Raw genomic sequence first — 15965 nt, forward strand, 5'->3', positions numbered from 1 at the left:
AAGCTTGCAAAAAAAAGAAGGTGGGTGGGTGTGTGTGTGATCTGGTTACCTACTGTACCATAAAGGTAATTTGCAGAGTATGTATGCATAGTGTATAAACGCCTTCTCAACAGAGCTGCCAGGAAAAGCACATTAGAGTAGCGCTGATGGTCCAACGCCAGTCTGCCCACACACACACATACTGTACACACACACACATACTGTACACACACACACAAACACACTGTACACACACACACACACACATACAGTACTGTACACACACACACACATACTGTACACACACACACATGCTCCCCCACCTCCTCTTTAGCAGCATCCTCATGACTGACTGACGAATCAGAAGAGATCGTTTATAGAGAACAGTATCCTATCCCCTGATGGCTTACTGACGAATCAGAAGAGATCGTTTATAGAGAACAGTATCCTATTACCTGATGGCTGACTGACGAATCAGAAGAGATCGTTTATAGAGTACAGTATCCTATTACCTGATGGCTGACTGACGAATCAGAAGAGATCGTTTATAGAGAACAGTATCCTATCACCTGATGACTGACTGACGAATCAGAAGAGATCGTTTATAGAGAACAGTATCTTATCCTCTAATGACTGACTGACGAATCAGAAGAGATCGTTTATAGAGAACAGTATCCTATTCTCTGATGGCTGACTGGATAATGTTTGGAGACTGATGTACAGTACATTTACACCAGTGTGCTCATTATTCTCCCTGCTGAGGATTGCGTTCTACGAGCACGACTCGGGTTGTTTGGTATCCGACACGTTCGGTCTCCTCCCAAGGAGAGTAAACGACAACAACGAACGAAACAGTCTGTGGCTTTCTGATGTGTTTTCTGATTTACGATGTGTGTTTTTTTCCAGTTTTGTCTCTGTGTACATGCGTAAACACCGCCCTGTAGTGCGCCGGGAGGAGGAATGAACGTCACTTTAGACAGCAGCATTCCTGCCTTCATTCAATAACAAAAACATGTTAGGGGTGGAAGTGGATCGTTTTAACCTTTCAGAGTAATTTGATATGGCCATTAAATCAATCCAAGCATGCGATACACATGGCGGTGTGATGGGTGAATACATGGCTGCTGGCTCCTTCTCGGGGTTGATTTAATGATAGCGATGTGTCTCCGTGGTGTGATGAATGGCCAAGATCCTGAATTATGAATGACCGTGTCCCTTTCCCAAGGACAATGGGGAGAGGCAGAGATGTGAAATAGGCCTATGATTGTCAATATGCACCGGGTAGAGTTTCAAGTCTAGGCCATTGTGTCAAGGCCCACGTGGACATTAAGTATTTAACTCATGAATAAACCTTTAAGACGCCCTGTCCCTAAAACCCTTCCCTCCTCCATTGTTGCTAAGGAATAGTCTTCTCTCGGGGGCGACGCTCTATGGGATTTCTGCATGGTTTTCCATGGTCAGGAGCCGTGGTCGCGTCTCATTCTGATGGTAATTAAGGTATGTGTATTGGGTGTGTGGTGTGTGTGTGTAAGGAGGTGTGTGTGTGTGTGTGGGGAAGGAATTGTACTGTTTTATGCAACAATACTGCGAAAAGTCATTCCTGGGTTAAAGTGGAACGCGCTGGATTTCCAGGCTTCCGCCGGCCCTGTTCATATGCTAATACAGCAGATGATGATTTTGTCCTCATATTTTAATCACCTCCCAGAGACCCTGTGGGAATGAGGAGGGAGAGGACGAGGGGGGGAATATCCACACATAGAGATATTCCGAGGCAGCAGCTAATAAAGTCTTGAGAATTATTGCTGTGCTCTCTCTCTCTCTCTCTCTCTCTCTCTCTCCCTCTGTCTCTCTCTCAATATCCCTCTCTCTCTCTCTCTCTCTCTCTGAGCAGTCAGCTCTGAGTATCCAACACCAGCCATGACCTCCAGATGACGTCTGTGCATAGAAAGCGCAGCGGTTGTTTCAACTTTGACCACAGGGCAGTTGTGGAAGGGTGGAAGAGAGACTTATTGAATATACTAATGTGTCATTTGCATACATCTACATAATAAAGAGCCTTTGCGCAAGGGTGAGTGTTCAATATTCATTTTTTTTCTTTCTTTTTTACCGCTGTGCCAGAGGTCACATAATTAAAAGGAAAGAATGTAGCTCGAACGCAGACTGATCTTTTGAAACTGGTTTCTTGGTGATACGGAGAACATCGGGGAAGCCTGGAGAGAAGCTTCAGCAGATTGGTGGGGGTCCTTTGAAGTTGTGTGGAAAATATGGTGATGGAAATGGCTTCGTTTTTTAACAGCCTCAAAGTATGAGCAAACACTGAACAAACATGTTGATGTCGTTTGTTTATCTCTTGCTGGCATTTTCCCACATGTGTAGCTGACATGAACACACACACACACACACACAGGAATTCACAGACATTGACACGAGCACTCTGAACCATCTCTTATCGGGTAGCAGCAGTGTGAGGCTGAGCTGCTCATCCTGTCTGCTGGATGTTTGTGCATCTTGTTTATGACATTAGAGCAGCATGATGCCGTAATGACGTCCACAAGTGGAGTGTGTTTGCGTGTGTGCATGTGTGTGTGCGTTTGTGTGTGTGTGTGTGTGTGTCAAAGACTTTAAGAACACAGTGTTCCTCTTTAATTAAAAATAGACGTGTTCATCCTGCTCACAGATGAGCTGACAGGAGCCATGGGTCTCCAGGAAACCGCGCTGGCCTGCATAGGTGTGTAAGAAATAGGCGTGAGAGAGAGAGAGAGACTGTGTGTGTGTGCACAGTGTAATCCTAAGCCCCTTTTACACAGCCTGTTCATGGCGGGATTGTACCGCCTGTATCTGCCTCGCCATATACTCACTGTATTAACGGTACCGGCACCGAACGGGGGATCACTTTGTTCCGCCTTCGAGCCGGCAGAGGAGGTTGTCACCGAGCCGAATCGGCGTCCAAGTAAAACGTTCGCCAGCTTAGCTACGAGGATTCCAGCACGGCGGCATGCTGTCTACAATCACACGCCGGGGCGGCGTTAAGCCAGCTCCGTTCGGCTCAGCCTAAACCAGCTAGGCATACCGAAGAGGTCCTCGTAATGACGATATAGTGGGGTCTCTGTTTAAACGGGGCTCTAAAGAACACAGAGGTATTACGGTTCCACGCCGGTTCAACGCTGTATATTTATATCGTCTTCCTCGGACCCTTCCGCCTCAGAGACTACAGGGAGGAACTCTCGGTCAAGCTCCGAAAATAGCTCGCATTCTTTCCTCTTCCTCAGGAACAGCCGTCTCTCTGTCCCCCCTCTGTCCCCTCCACCCCGAGGGTCACTCACTCGCTCCAGCATTCATTGACTGTGTGTGTGTGTGTGTGTGCGTGTGTGTGAGGGGGATGTAGTACTTTATACACACAGTGGCAGAAGGAAACGGCTCTCAGAGGAATCGGATGAGTTTCCAGGAACAGAAGTGTGTTACAGTGAACGGACACGTGGGATTATGGGAGTTAAGGACGCTCCCCGTGGTCCTGCGCTGACCGGGCGCGCGAAGGGTTAAATCCCGCCGCACTTTAACGACGGGGGAGACCGGACCAATGAAGGGTCAACCTGCTTATAACACTGAAATAATGAGAAGAGGAGTGAGAGAGCCAGCAGAGAAGAAAGAGATGGAGAGAGAGAGAGAGAGACGGAGAGAGTGAGAGCAAGATAGTGAGATGGAGAGAGTATGAAAGAGAGAGAGAGATGCAGAGAGAAAGTGAGGTGGAGAGATCATGAGAGAGAGAGAGAGAGAGAGAGAGAGAGATTAGGTGGGGGAGTGAACATTTTACAGGGTTCTCTGGGAGGCCCTAATTGTTTAGCGGCAGGAATATTCTTTAGGGAAATGAGGGTTATCTATTGCTGTGTGTGTGTGTGTATGTGTGTGTGTGTAGGAGAGGAGATAGCGTGTGTTCACACCACGTAATCACTAATAATGCCTGCCCAAGGTTCTGCATGGACACATGATGGGAGATGGGGGGGGGGGGAGGGGAGGAGGAGAGGAGGGGGCGTTTACCTGCACTAGACAGAGTGAGGAGGAGGATGAGAAGTGGAGAGAAGGAACAGCTCCAGGTTATTATCAGTCAAGGTGCCCTTTATGCTTAAGCATGAGATCCGTATTCACAGCAAATAATTCAGGGTTCACCCAGCAATGTCATTTTTTGGTCACGTGTAGCTGGCATTTCTACAGCAGTATCCAGCTATGCTGCTCTAACGCTGCTGTACTAGAACCCACTCTTAACCTGTTGTACTAGAACCACCTGTTACACTGCAGTACTAGAACCCGTTGTTAGGCTGCTGTACAACCTACACTTACGCTGTTGTACTCATAAAAGTGAGTTGAGAGCAAGTCTGGTCACTGTTGAGAGCAGCCATACTGTATCTCTCTCTCTCTCTCTCTCTCTCTCTCTCTCTCTCTCTCTCTCCCTGCCTCCCCTCTCTGTCTCACTCCTCTCCAGTTAATCCCAGCCTGTCTGCTTTTAGGTGAAGGGATTTTAACGTTTCAAAGGCTTTCCCAATCAACGATCCTGAAACCTCACCTCACACAACCACCCAGCCACCCTGTCAGCTGCACAAAATGATCTGAAAGAGGTTTCCCTGGTGCGGCTTTGATCAACTGCACCCTGCGCCTCGCCGGTCTCTCTCTAGCTCTCTCCATCCTGGCCTGGTGGTAGACATCCTCTGTGTGGATGCAGGGAGAGAGGGCACGGTGTGGTGTGGTGTAGTGCAATGTAGCAAGCACATGGAAGATTAGTTATTTATTTGAATCTTTGTTTAGACAGGGAGTAATTGTGAGGTTTTGCAAATGACCTCTGCATTATACAGTTTCAGAAAATGCAGTCTACACATCAATACAGTTACTGTACATCAGGTTAAAAAAAAAAAAAACACGTTACAAAACAATACAAGTAAAACACAGAGCACACAACCATAGAAAGTAAACACATTCCTCAGATAATGGGCCCTCAATCGTACATCTGAATTGTACCAGGGCTCCTTGACCCTGAGCCAGTCCCAGTGCCAGTCTTTGGTATGAAGTATTAAAGTATTAAAGCATTAAAGTTATTTCAACATCATCATTTTAAAGAAGGCAGGTAACCCATCAGAAGAAAGAGCCCGTGTCTAAAAAGGGTCGATAAGAGAAGAGAAAGGCAAAAACAATTTTAGTTGCCAGCCCGTCTTTGGCATTTCAGCACTCTGCCGCTGCGGTTTTACCGCAAAACTCCCCATAGTTGTCCTGCTGTAGTCTGGCCTCCCTGACTAGATCTGCATGGTGTCTCTCAGTCAATAAAAGAGATGAATGGTCGCTAACAGCTGTAGCAATCTCCATTTCTCAACACAGCAACTAAAATCAAGTTAAATTGCATGCTAACTCAGCTTGTTCCGATGCTAAACTTAGCAATGCTCAGCCTTGCGAGGCACATTAGTTTTAAAAGGAACAGAGGTGAGTGAATATGGTATTTGGACCTCTCTGACCGTCTGGGTCAGGTCAGTCAACTCAGTGTGGTGTGTACAAGTGCCAGTGGTGCAAGCCTGTCTACATGACCCACCGATATATGAAGACACAAGGTCTTGTTTTCCCCTCAACCACTAGGCCACATTTACAGTACACTGCCTGGTTGAAGTGACCCAGTATGATTTTTTACTCACATGTGGCACATACTGTATCAGATACTGTATGTATTATGCACGTGTAAGCAGGAAAAAAGCACATGGAATCAGATATTCTCAGATCCGTTTCAGGCCTCAGTCAAATGTGGAAATAAATCAAATATGAATCAGACATCTGCCAAGGTGACTGTCATCTAAGCAGGTCTGCTTTCTGTCCCCAGAGTTAAAACAAAACATGGAGAAGCAGCGTTCAGTTTTTATGCCCCACATATCTGGAACAAACTTCCAGAAAACTGCAGGTCTGCTGCAACTCTTGGTTCTTTTAAAACAAGCCTGAATACTTTACTTTTGCCACTGCTTTCTAAGAGGAGTTATGTTTATCTGTATACTGCACTGGAACTTTTATTCCTGTACTCTATTTGTCCTGCTTTTTGTTTTATAAGTCTATAATGTCTTGCATTTTGTTTTAATGCTTTTAATGTCTCATGTAAAGCACCTTGAATTGCCCTGTGGCTGAAATGTGCTATACAAATAAACTTGCCTTGCCTTGCCTTGCCTAAGCAGACACATCGGATATTCCGTCATTGCGACTCACACGTCATTGCAAATGCAGGACGCGTGCCAAGTAATAATGGCCAGGTACAACTGTGTTGATAGCCTACTGTCTCTACTCATCATTCATTTTCGAAGTCACACCATATGATCGAGGTCGACGTTGCTCATAACATTCCTCAGTTTGGAATGTAAGGACAGAATTGTACCCAAATTTGCAATAGCTGCGACCACATACTGTACGTGCATGTGCAGCCAGACCCAATTTTTGTGGACCAACCAACTGTTAACCAACTGATTAAAGCGAGCTATGAACCTGCTAGTCGCAGCACTATATTAGCATTTGCATTAGCTTCCCTAGCACTTTTGGTCAAGAACATTGAGTTATCCAGGAAAAGCTTTGTGGACCAACCAACCAACAGAGTGAGCTATAGAGCTTCTGGTCGCAGCTAAAAACGTAATTTAATTTGAGGGGATTATACGCAATTCGTAAATCAATTGAGGCGGGCCCTCATTGTCAATAATGCTGAGCATACAAAGACAATTTCTTAATGAATTCAATACAGATAGATAGATACCAACTTTATTGATCCACTAGGGGGGGAATCCCAGTGTTGTAGGAAGTTGTCTGTCTATCTATCTATCTATCTATCTATCTATCTATCTATCTATCTATCTATCTATCTATCTATCTATCTATCTATCTATCTATCTATCTATCTATCTATCTATCTATCTATCTATCTATCTATCTATCTATCTATCTATCTATCTATCTCTAGCTTTCAAGCTTGTCAAGATTTACAAAGCAGAGCTTCATAGAATCCATTCATATGCACAAAAAAATGCAAAGTGTTCAATTTAGGTGACCAATATTTTCCACACCTCTAAAGATGCTTTGGTAAGCTATAGCTTGAATTATTATTGGGGCAACCGTTTTGGTAACCAAACCCTCGTGTATGCATGCGGGTTGTTTCAAGTGCTAAGCAAGTGTAAGTACAGTACAGGTATTGGATACAGATCACTTTTAAAAGTAGATGTAAGCAGGTGGTCAAAAACATCAGAAGGTCAAAAAAATCAGATATAGGCAAAAAATCTGATATAGGCAAAAAATCTGATATAGGCAAAAAATCTGATCTGAGCATCAAGACCTGCAGTGTAAATGCGGCCCCAGTGTACAGTGAATTCCTGTGTTTTCTACAGGCCTATTATCTCAGGCGGTTGTGTAGCGTCTGCGTGTTTTGTGCAGAGCTGCTTTGTCTACTGGGTGTGTGTGTAGGATCTGGTTTCAGCCCATACTGTCTGTGTCTGCTCCTATCTCTTCACCCCGCCTATAGGGCCTCATTCGCATATCGGTGTATCGTCACATTCTGTAACACCAGGATGTCCTGTACCATCGCTACTGGGTCTATCTGGTTATCTATGTACTGTGTCATGTTTCTAGAAAGTGAATACTACCGTTGACAGAGTCGGCCCTAGGCCCCATGGCGTGTGAGTAGTGTTGATGCAGGGTTTGAGTGTTTGTGTTGTCAGCCTGGGCGGCGCAGAGGTAATCGTGTGGTTGGGGGGGAAGTACAGGTAACAGATTCATATCAGGGCCGATACGGCTGGGCGCTCCACGCCGACAGCCACTCATTATCACAAACACCGTCTCAGGCGCTGAGGCTCAGCTACTCGAGAGGCACTGTGGCTAGGAACACACACACACACACACACGACACATTCACATTTAGACACAAATAAACACACACACACACAAAGAGACACAGACACAAATGTGTGCACACAGACACCCACACAGCTCTAACCTCAGTACTTGTAGGCAGGCAGACAAGGTCCAAACTACACAGAACTCAACATGCTGTGAGGGCCCTGAAGGGGGCAAGGAAGATGGTGGTCTCCCACCCCAGTCACAATCTCATTCCCCCTCCGGCAGGAGGCTGCAGTCCAACAGGGCCAAAACCTTGCACCACAAAAACAGCTTCTTCCCGACTGCTACCAGCCTCATCAACAGGGCCCGTGTCCCCCTCTGACTCTGTCCATTGATTGTATTGTACATAGGCTCTCACTGCACATCATCATCACATCACAACACAACGCACACATATTGTTCTGTATATACTGTAAACACATTGCACATACATAAACACATTGCACATATACTACTGTATGTATACACATTGCATATAATTTCGCATTTGCACTTTGCTTCCTGCACTACTATATATTTTGCACTGTCCTGTCTTGTTCTTGCACCCTGTCTATTGTTGTCCACTCATTAGTGGTGTGCACAAACAGTCTAGAACAAATTCCTAGTGTGTAAAAACCTACCTGGCAAAAATAAATCTGATTCTTATTCTGAAATACACATGATCTGGGTATAAGGCTGTATACTGAGGGTATGATTTCCTCTTCTCTCTCTCCCTCCTCCTCCTCCCTGCAGCAGTCCTATGCCCCGCCCCCTCCCCCCATGGCTCCTCCCAGCCCCAGTACCAACAGCAGCAGCCATAGCGGAGGGGCGGAACAGTTGAGTAAAACCAACCTGTACATCAGAGGACTGCCCCCCGGGACCACGGACCAGGACCTCATCAAACTCTGCCAGCCGTGAGTACACTGGACCCTGTACCCTCCCGTGTGTAGACTACATATTCTCTATGGGCAGACAAGACAGTCGCCAAGGGCGCCATCCACTGTAGGGGGCGCTGTGATAAAACTACAGCAAGGTGGGCGAGGTATGCATGTGCCATGGTCGGGATCAGAGAGTGGACAAAGGCACGCACATCCAAAATGTTTAAAACTGGGTGCTAGATAGAAAAACAAACTCATCAGGAAAAGTAGAGTCTGCACACTAGAAATATGCTCCCAGAGACACCCATGAGAGTTTTAGTGTTCCCTGGCGGGACTGGTAGGGGATCGCCTGTACATGGCAAAATACTATATAAGACTCATTTATATTATTGTATTAATAGGAGGAAAATAGTCCAAAGAGTACAAAGAGTCCTAATCTGAAGTATAATTAATATAGGTGCTATTTAAGCAATAAACCATGAGAGGCCGTGTGTTATAGTGATTTACAACAGCTACGGGGCGTTGTTAGGCCCGACGCGATGAGATTGACAGCGCATTAATAGTAATTGTTATGCGGTCGCAGCAGTGGGTTACAGAGTATTTTGCAACGGTTGCTAGCCAATCAGAATCAATTATCCAAACTCTCCGTTGTAGAAAAAGTATTTTAACACGGCTTCCAGCCAATCAGAATCAAGAACCAGAACTAACCGTTGTATAAAAACATTTTTATGTCAGCTTAGCATGTCAATAAAAGTTAATGTTCGGCACTCATCATTGATACTTCTGCCTATGATTTTAACCTAAGAGCTAGTGCTACTGTTCTGAATCCAAAGCCTCGACATCAAAAGTTCCAGGACCAGGCCTATGACTGGATATTGAACCCTCTCACGCGTACATGAGATACTGTACAATAACACATTATACTCTTCACATACATGTGAATCAAACTATACCTTCAGAGAACCCAAACATCTACCATTAGACCAAAGAGCCATTCCCCAGTGTCCACGGGTGGCATGTGTGCTTTTCAATTCAGAAATATTGAATTCAGCTTCTAAAGTATAGTATAGTAGTAGCTGTAGTTGTTCACTTGCCGCTTTAACCTCTGAGTTAAAGTTCATTTGTTTATTTTGTATCAGCAGGTGCTTGTGCAGATCACAATAGATAAACTGGAATGCATGCAACATGAGAAGGTTGATTCCCAGATATGTACAGAACAGTACAGTGCATTGTGCAGTATGCTCCCTGCTACTGTACCTCTGCCTTCCCCCGGAGGAAGAGAGGGATCTGAGACTGCGTTACCGCGGACAGACGAAATCCAACACAGCGCAACAACACCTGAGCTGTCATCTCGCGCAGCTCGCCCCCGGGGGCTCGTCACCCTCCTGTCGGGGCGCCAGAGAGGCCGGGGGGTCTCTGCCCATTGGCTAGGAGCTGAGACTCGCCGTCCAATAACAGATCGGGTTTCCTCTCGGTTTCAGGACAATCTTTGTTTAATCCTCTGACATGCCATCCACGTGACACCAACACACACACACGCACACACACACACACACACACACACACACACACACACACACACACACACACATACATGCACAGACAGGCAGGCCTAGGTAACTATATTTCATAATGTGCATCACGCTGTGCTCTTGACCTCTCTCTCTGTCGCCTCTCCATTTCCTCCCGGGAAGAGACTCCTGGCCTATCCCATCCGCCCGCTTCCTCCCCGCACTTCCTCAACACCGGCCCCAGCTCCCCGCACACTCTATACACACAAAAAGAAACACACATGCACACATTTCTACTGCACCATTTGGATAATACACCACTCAACAAAATAAGCGACCCAGCTCGTCTACCTTTGTCCAAATGTAAATTCTTATTGAAGGACCATTTTAGAAGGTTAGTGAACCACTTGATGTAGATAGTACAGCTACTGAACTAACTACTATGTGTACCAATCAATAGCAGTGTTTTTACACCACCCCAAACCTCATAACAACAAATGTTTTTGCACACGAACACACTCATTTGTTCATCAATTCATTCAAGTGCTGATGACTAGATAGATGGATGATGGCCTTGATTACCCAGCGTTCTCCTGGCACCCTGCCTTCTCCAGGAGAGCCTCAGGGTTGCAGGAGGATTGTGGTAAAAGATGGGCGCCAATAAATGTTTCATTATGCCCAGACGGCGTGCCAAACGGCCGCTAACATTTCAGAAAGGTCAGGTGGGGCGGTGGGGGGGGGTTCTCGCCACAGGCGCTGTCTCCTCTGCTGCATTGCAAAATAAACCAAGCGGCAGCCTCCTGATGCGCAAACACACACTCGCTCACACACACGCACACGTACAAACAAGCGCGCACACACACAGTCCCCCCACCTCTCCCTCCTCTCAATGTCATCCTCGTCCTCATTGTCACTCCATGGCACTGCTGTGTGCCAACTTCCCCCTCCCTCCCTCCCTCCCTCCCTCCCTCCCTCCCTCCCTCCCTCCCTCCCTCCCTCCCTCCCTCCATCCTCTCATCCCTCCCATCCATCTTGCTCTGTGCCAGGTCTGAAAGTGTCGCCGAAAAGTGCCATTGTCAGCTGACATTTCCAATCACTCCGCAAGTTCCCCAGACTGTGGTCAGGGTTTTATGTGGGGATATAGGCGCAGGGCTGGTCTGGCATCTAAAGCAGGAGACCCTTCCACCCGGATACACTGGCTACATCTGTGCTCTGCTCTCGTGGGTTGATTCAATAGCCTTTATGATCAATAACGTAGAATTAACTGCTGCTCTGAGAGGGTGTGGCCCAAATCTTTGCACCAGTCTTTGTCTTTGCGTCATGAGATAAAAGGATTGCTTTGTGACGCTAGTGTACATTCTGCCTGAGAAGTTCCAGTGGTTTAGAGGTTGGAGTGTGATCTCCCAGCGTGATGACCTCACGTCAGGATGACCTCAGCTCAAATCCCCCCCTCCCCCCCGCCCCTCCCCCCACGCTCTCTCACACACAGAGAAGAAAGAGAGCAATGGGCTATATTGGACAACAGACAACACCACACTCCACTTAAAATTATTTTTCCCAACGATAAAATGAAACCCTGACTTCTGCACTTCTAAAACATTTGAGCACAGTTAAAAACACTTGAAGGGGATTCATTGGAAGAGTAAATATTGGATACTCGCTCTCTCTGTGGCTTGGTTCTGCTTGAGTTACTGATGGAGGAGAGATAGAGGAATATACGCGAGACCAGACAGCTGCATCATTTTCCCAATTAAGAGATAGCTCAGCCGCACCTGGATGGAAGTAGAAAGAACGACAGGAAGCATCGCAGCCCGCATTGACATCAAACACAGCGATGGTGGCTGTCGACATTTCGCGAGGAATGGAAACACGGAGCAGACGATCCCAGGGCTCTCTGAGGACGGTCATTAGCACATCACACACACACACACACACACAAACAAACAAACAGTACAGTACATGTGCACACACTTACATACATGCCCGCATAGGGGCCACACACACACACAAACACACACACACAGTACAGTACGCACGCACACACAGTATGCATGCACACATTTACATCAATGCCCGCATATGGGAAGCACAGTTGCACACACTTGCATACATGCCCACATACATGTAATGTGGGGGGCACACACAGACAGCTTTTTTTTTCTTTTTTTTTTTACTATACTTGTGGGGACCGCTAAACTTAACCCTAGCCCTAACCCTAACCATAATTGTAACCTAAGCCCTAAACTCTAACCCTAAAATGAACCCTAAACCTGTGGGGTCCAGTCCCCGGTCCCCACAAGTAAGCAAAAATGTTGTTTTACTATACTTGTGGGGACATTTTGTGGGGACCTCACAAGTAAAACAAACAAACACACACACACACACACACACACATCTAAGGGCCACACAAACAGACAAACACACATGGCCTCATCATGATCCTGTATCAGTCCGTGTCTATGCTATGGAGGTGGTTCATTTTACCACAGCTGCATGCAGAGTAACCTCACCTGACCCTGCTGAGTTCCCTTGGCTCCGGTTCAGCAGGGTAACCCGGTCTTGTGCCCTGGGTGTGACCCAGGGGGACGGTCGTGTGTCACAGTGCTCTCCAGGTCAGGCCCGGGTCTCCGCCGAAGGCCTCCGCACACTCCTGCTGGAGTCGTTCAGGAGGACACCTTACACCTTCTCTCCTCATCCCTCTTACTCCTCCCTCCATTGTCTGCAGCAGCCTCACTTGCCGCCCCATGAAAAGATGAGAGGTGTTTGTGTATGTGTGGGGAATTCTGTCAGGGAATGGAGTGATAGAATACTTGTTTTGGAGGCAGACAGTGAGAATGTGGGGTTTGAACCGGGGTTGCGTCCCTCTATCTTCTCTCCCCCCCTCTCCCCTCCCTCGTCCCTGCCCCCTGCATTTGTCTTGCCATCTGTGAATTTTGTTATGAGAGAGAACAGCAGGCAGCTTCCCTTTTTACTGCTACTGCTCACATTTCAAAACACCGTATTGTAGAGTTGTGGCCTTGGCAGGGGTGGCAGTGGTGTGTAAAACACACACACACACACACACTCATAAAATCACGCACAAAGTCACACACACATACACACACACGCACAAACACAAATGTGTTGTCTAGTGTTGCCTCGCCTTTCCTGCTCAGATCAGACAACTGCAGACATGTGTTTATGAGTGTCATGTCAGGTCAGATAGCACCTGTCTTGGCCAATATCTGGCCAAACTACTTGTTTAACACACACACGCACGCACACACTTACTGCTGTACACACATGCATACAGACACATACATGTCTCAGAGCTATAGTGAGATTGTCTCAGAGTTTTAGTGAGGTTGTCTCAGAGTTTTAGTGAGGTTGTCTCAGAGTTATAGTGAGGTTGTCTCAGAGTTATAGTGAGGTTGTCTCAGAGATAGAGTGAGGTTGTCTCAGATTGAGTGGGGTTGTCTCAGAGTTAGAGGTTGTCTTAGAGATAGAGTGAGATTGTCTCATTGTTATAGTGAAGTTGTCTCAGAGCTGGAGTGAGGTCTCAAAGTTTGAGTGAGGGTTGTCTCAGAGATAGAGTGAGGTTGTTTCAGAGATAAGGCCAATTTATGCTTGGTAAGACAAGTATCGTACAACATGTCTTACACAAAAATGACATCAATCAGATTATTTTAAATTACACATCAAATTGTGGTGTTACAGACTTGTCTGGTACCTCCTCAATTCATATTTTTTCTCCTGGGGTATTGTAGAACTGATAAGAAACTGTATTGGCTTTTTCTAAGTAAAGAGAGGGGGGTAAGTGAAAGGGCTGTGAGGGAGGTAGTGGTTTTGCACCTGGTATTATCATTCAAAACAAGAGGCACAGACCATAATATGCTGGAGCTGTGGGCAGATAGAAGCAGTGGCGTAAGCAGAAATTTATTTGGGCCTGTATAAAATAGGGTGGGTCAGCTTTTCCCAGGGGTAAAAATGACTTTACGGTAGGCCTTTAATATATATAATAAAATACCTTAGACAAACTGAAAAATGTGATCATTTTAATTTGTAATACTGCATAACATTCTGCATCACCACAGTGCCCATTGCCAAGCATTATCATGTAGCTCATTTAATGCACTAGTGCTAAGTGCTAAACTAAACCAAACCCAAACAGCAGAAAAGCATGAAATGACAATGGATACATCGAATAGCATGCAGTGGGTCAAAGCGCGTAACATTGCAATTGCATTAACTCGCAAGTAGCCTACACAGCAGCCGTGCAAATTTTGCAAAACGGAGCAGGCCTACAGTACCTTTGTTTTCATGGCCTTATTAAACAATGCACAAACACCTGGGTTTAGAGTTGAATACAGTGATGATCTCATCATAATCCAAGAGTCACATAGTTCCCTTTCAAAGGACGAGAGAGCCAGGTTGTTGAGACGGACAGTAGTCATGGATAATCTGAGAGAGGTTTTGATGTGACCTACAGTGGAGAACAATCTCTCAAAAACACAAGAGGTCATGGGAAGGGTGATGATGACTCAGAGGAGTTTGTTGAGGTTTGGGAAAATGTCAGATGCACAGCTGTCCAATACTTCCATAAGGGATGGAAAGTTTTGTTTTTTGGCTACTTTCCGATTCAGTTGCTCACAGAATACAGTTAATTCCGCATCCCTAACTAAGGTGTGATAGTGATCACACACGGTGCACAGAGAATCCTTCTCGCCAAATGTTTTTGACTTTGGGAGAATAGCTGCCGCTGCCTTCATTATTCCATACTGGTCATCCTGGAAACTGGCGTTGAGCACTGTCAGCTGCCTGTCGGAAACAGAATCGGAATTCGGATAGTCTATACTGTAGTCAAATGTATTCATAGCTTACAAGGAACTTGCTTTGGTGCATATACAGTAATGAGCATATAATAATGATAATACATACAGTAAGAGCAAGTAGGGTCCTGCAAGACAAGGGAGCTTAAAATATTAAATAGAAATATTTACATTGAAGTATAATGAAAGAAGTATTATTAAGCAAAACATTGAAGAGTTGTGCAGGAAAGTGCAAAATAAAACACAAGGTATATGTGTTTATATGTATAAATGTTAGGTCAATAAATTAGGCTGTATGTATCATGTTATAATGCATTATTACCTGTCGAGTAGGCCTATGTCATTCCAGATGTGTCTCACAGTAGATCGTCATCATTTTTCACACTTGTTGCTTTTCCCAGTCTAGTTGTGACCACAGATCCAGTGAGCCAGGGAGGGAGTCTCCTCTCTCTGGTCCCTGCTGTGATGTCCCAGCTCGTGATTCCATGTTTCTGCATAAGCTCTTCTGTTAGCTTCATCACTTGTTGAAAAACACACTCTGGCTTGTCTCTATACTGTGCAAAGTTGTCTTTTAGCCCCTCGATTAGGTCAATGCATTCAGAGACTGAGTGTTGGGCTTTGTATTCCCTTTGTGGCAAAATCGCTGGTTTCAAATAATTTACCAAATGTGACAAGAAAAAAATTGAACTTCTTGGTTTGTATCTGTTGGAGCAGGGACTGGGCTTCAAGTTTTGTTTGAACACTACTTTCTGCATACTCAGCAGTAATGTTAGTATTTTGTCCACTGATCCAGCTTTAGAGTTCCAGCGCGTGTCCACAGACCGCTCAAGTTCCAGACAGGGGCGTCATGGATGCAGCTGTTTCTGCACCTCTATAAAGCGTGCATGTCTGCTACTGCCTGCCATTAAACTGTGTAA

At 45.8% G+C, this 15965-nt stretch overlaps 1 protein-coding gene across 1 annotated transcript in view; it reads left to right on the plus strand.

The window, feature by feature from the left end:
- LOC311314654 (RNA-binding motif, single-stranded-interacting protein 3-like) overlaps nt 1–15965 on the plus strand; it is an 88337-nt gene that overhangs the window by 15504 nt on the left and 56868 nt on the right. Inside the window, exon 2 of the mRNA XM_084445087.1 lies at nt 8605–8765. Within this exon, the coding sequence (XP_084301213.1) occupies nt 8605–8765 (161 nt within the window). The remainder of the gene's footprint in view (nt 1–8604; nt 8766–15965) is intronic.

Source organism: Borostomias antarcticus, assembly GCF_949987555.1.
Source record: "Borostomias antarcticus genome assembly, chromosome: 10".
NCBI classification, from domain to species: Eukaryota; Metazoa; Chordata; class Actinopteri; order Stomiiformes; family Stomiidae; genus Borostomias; species Borostomias antarcticus.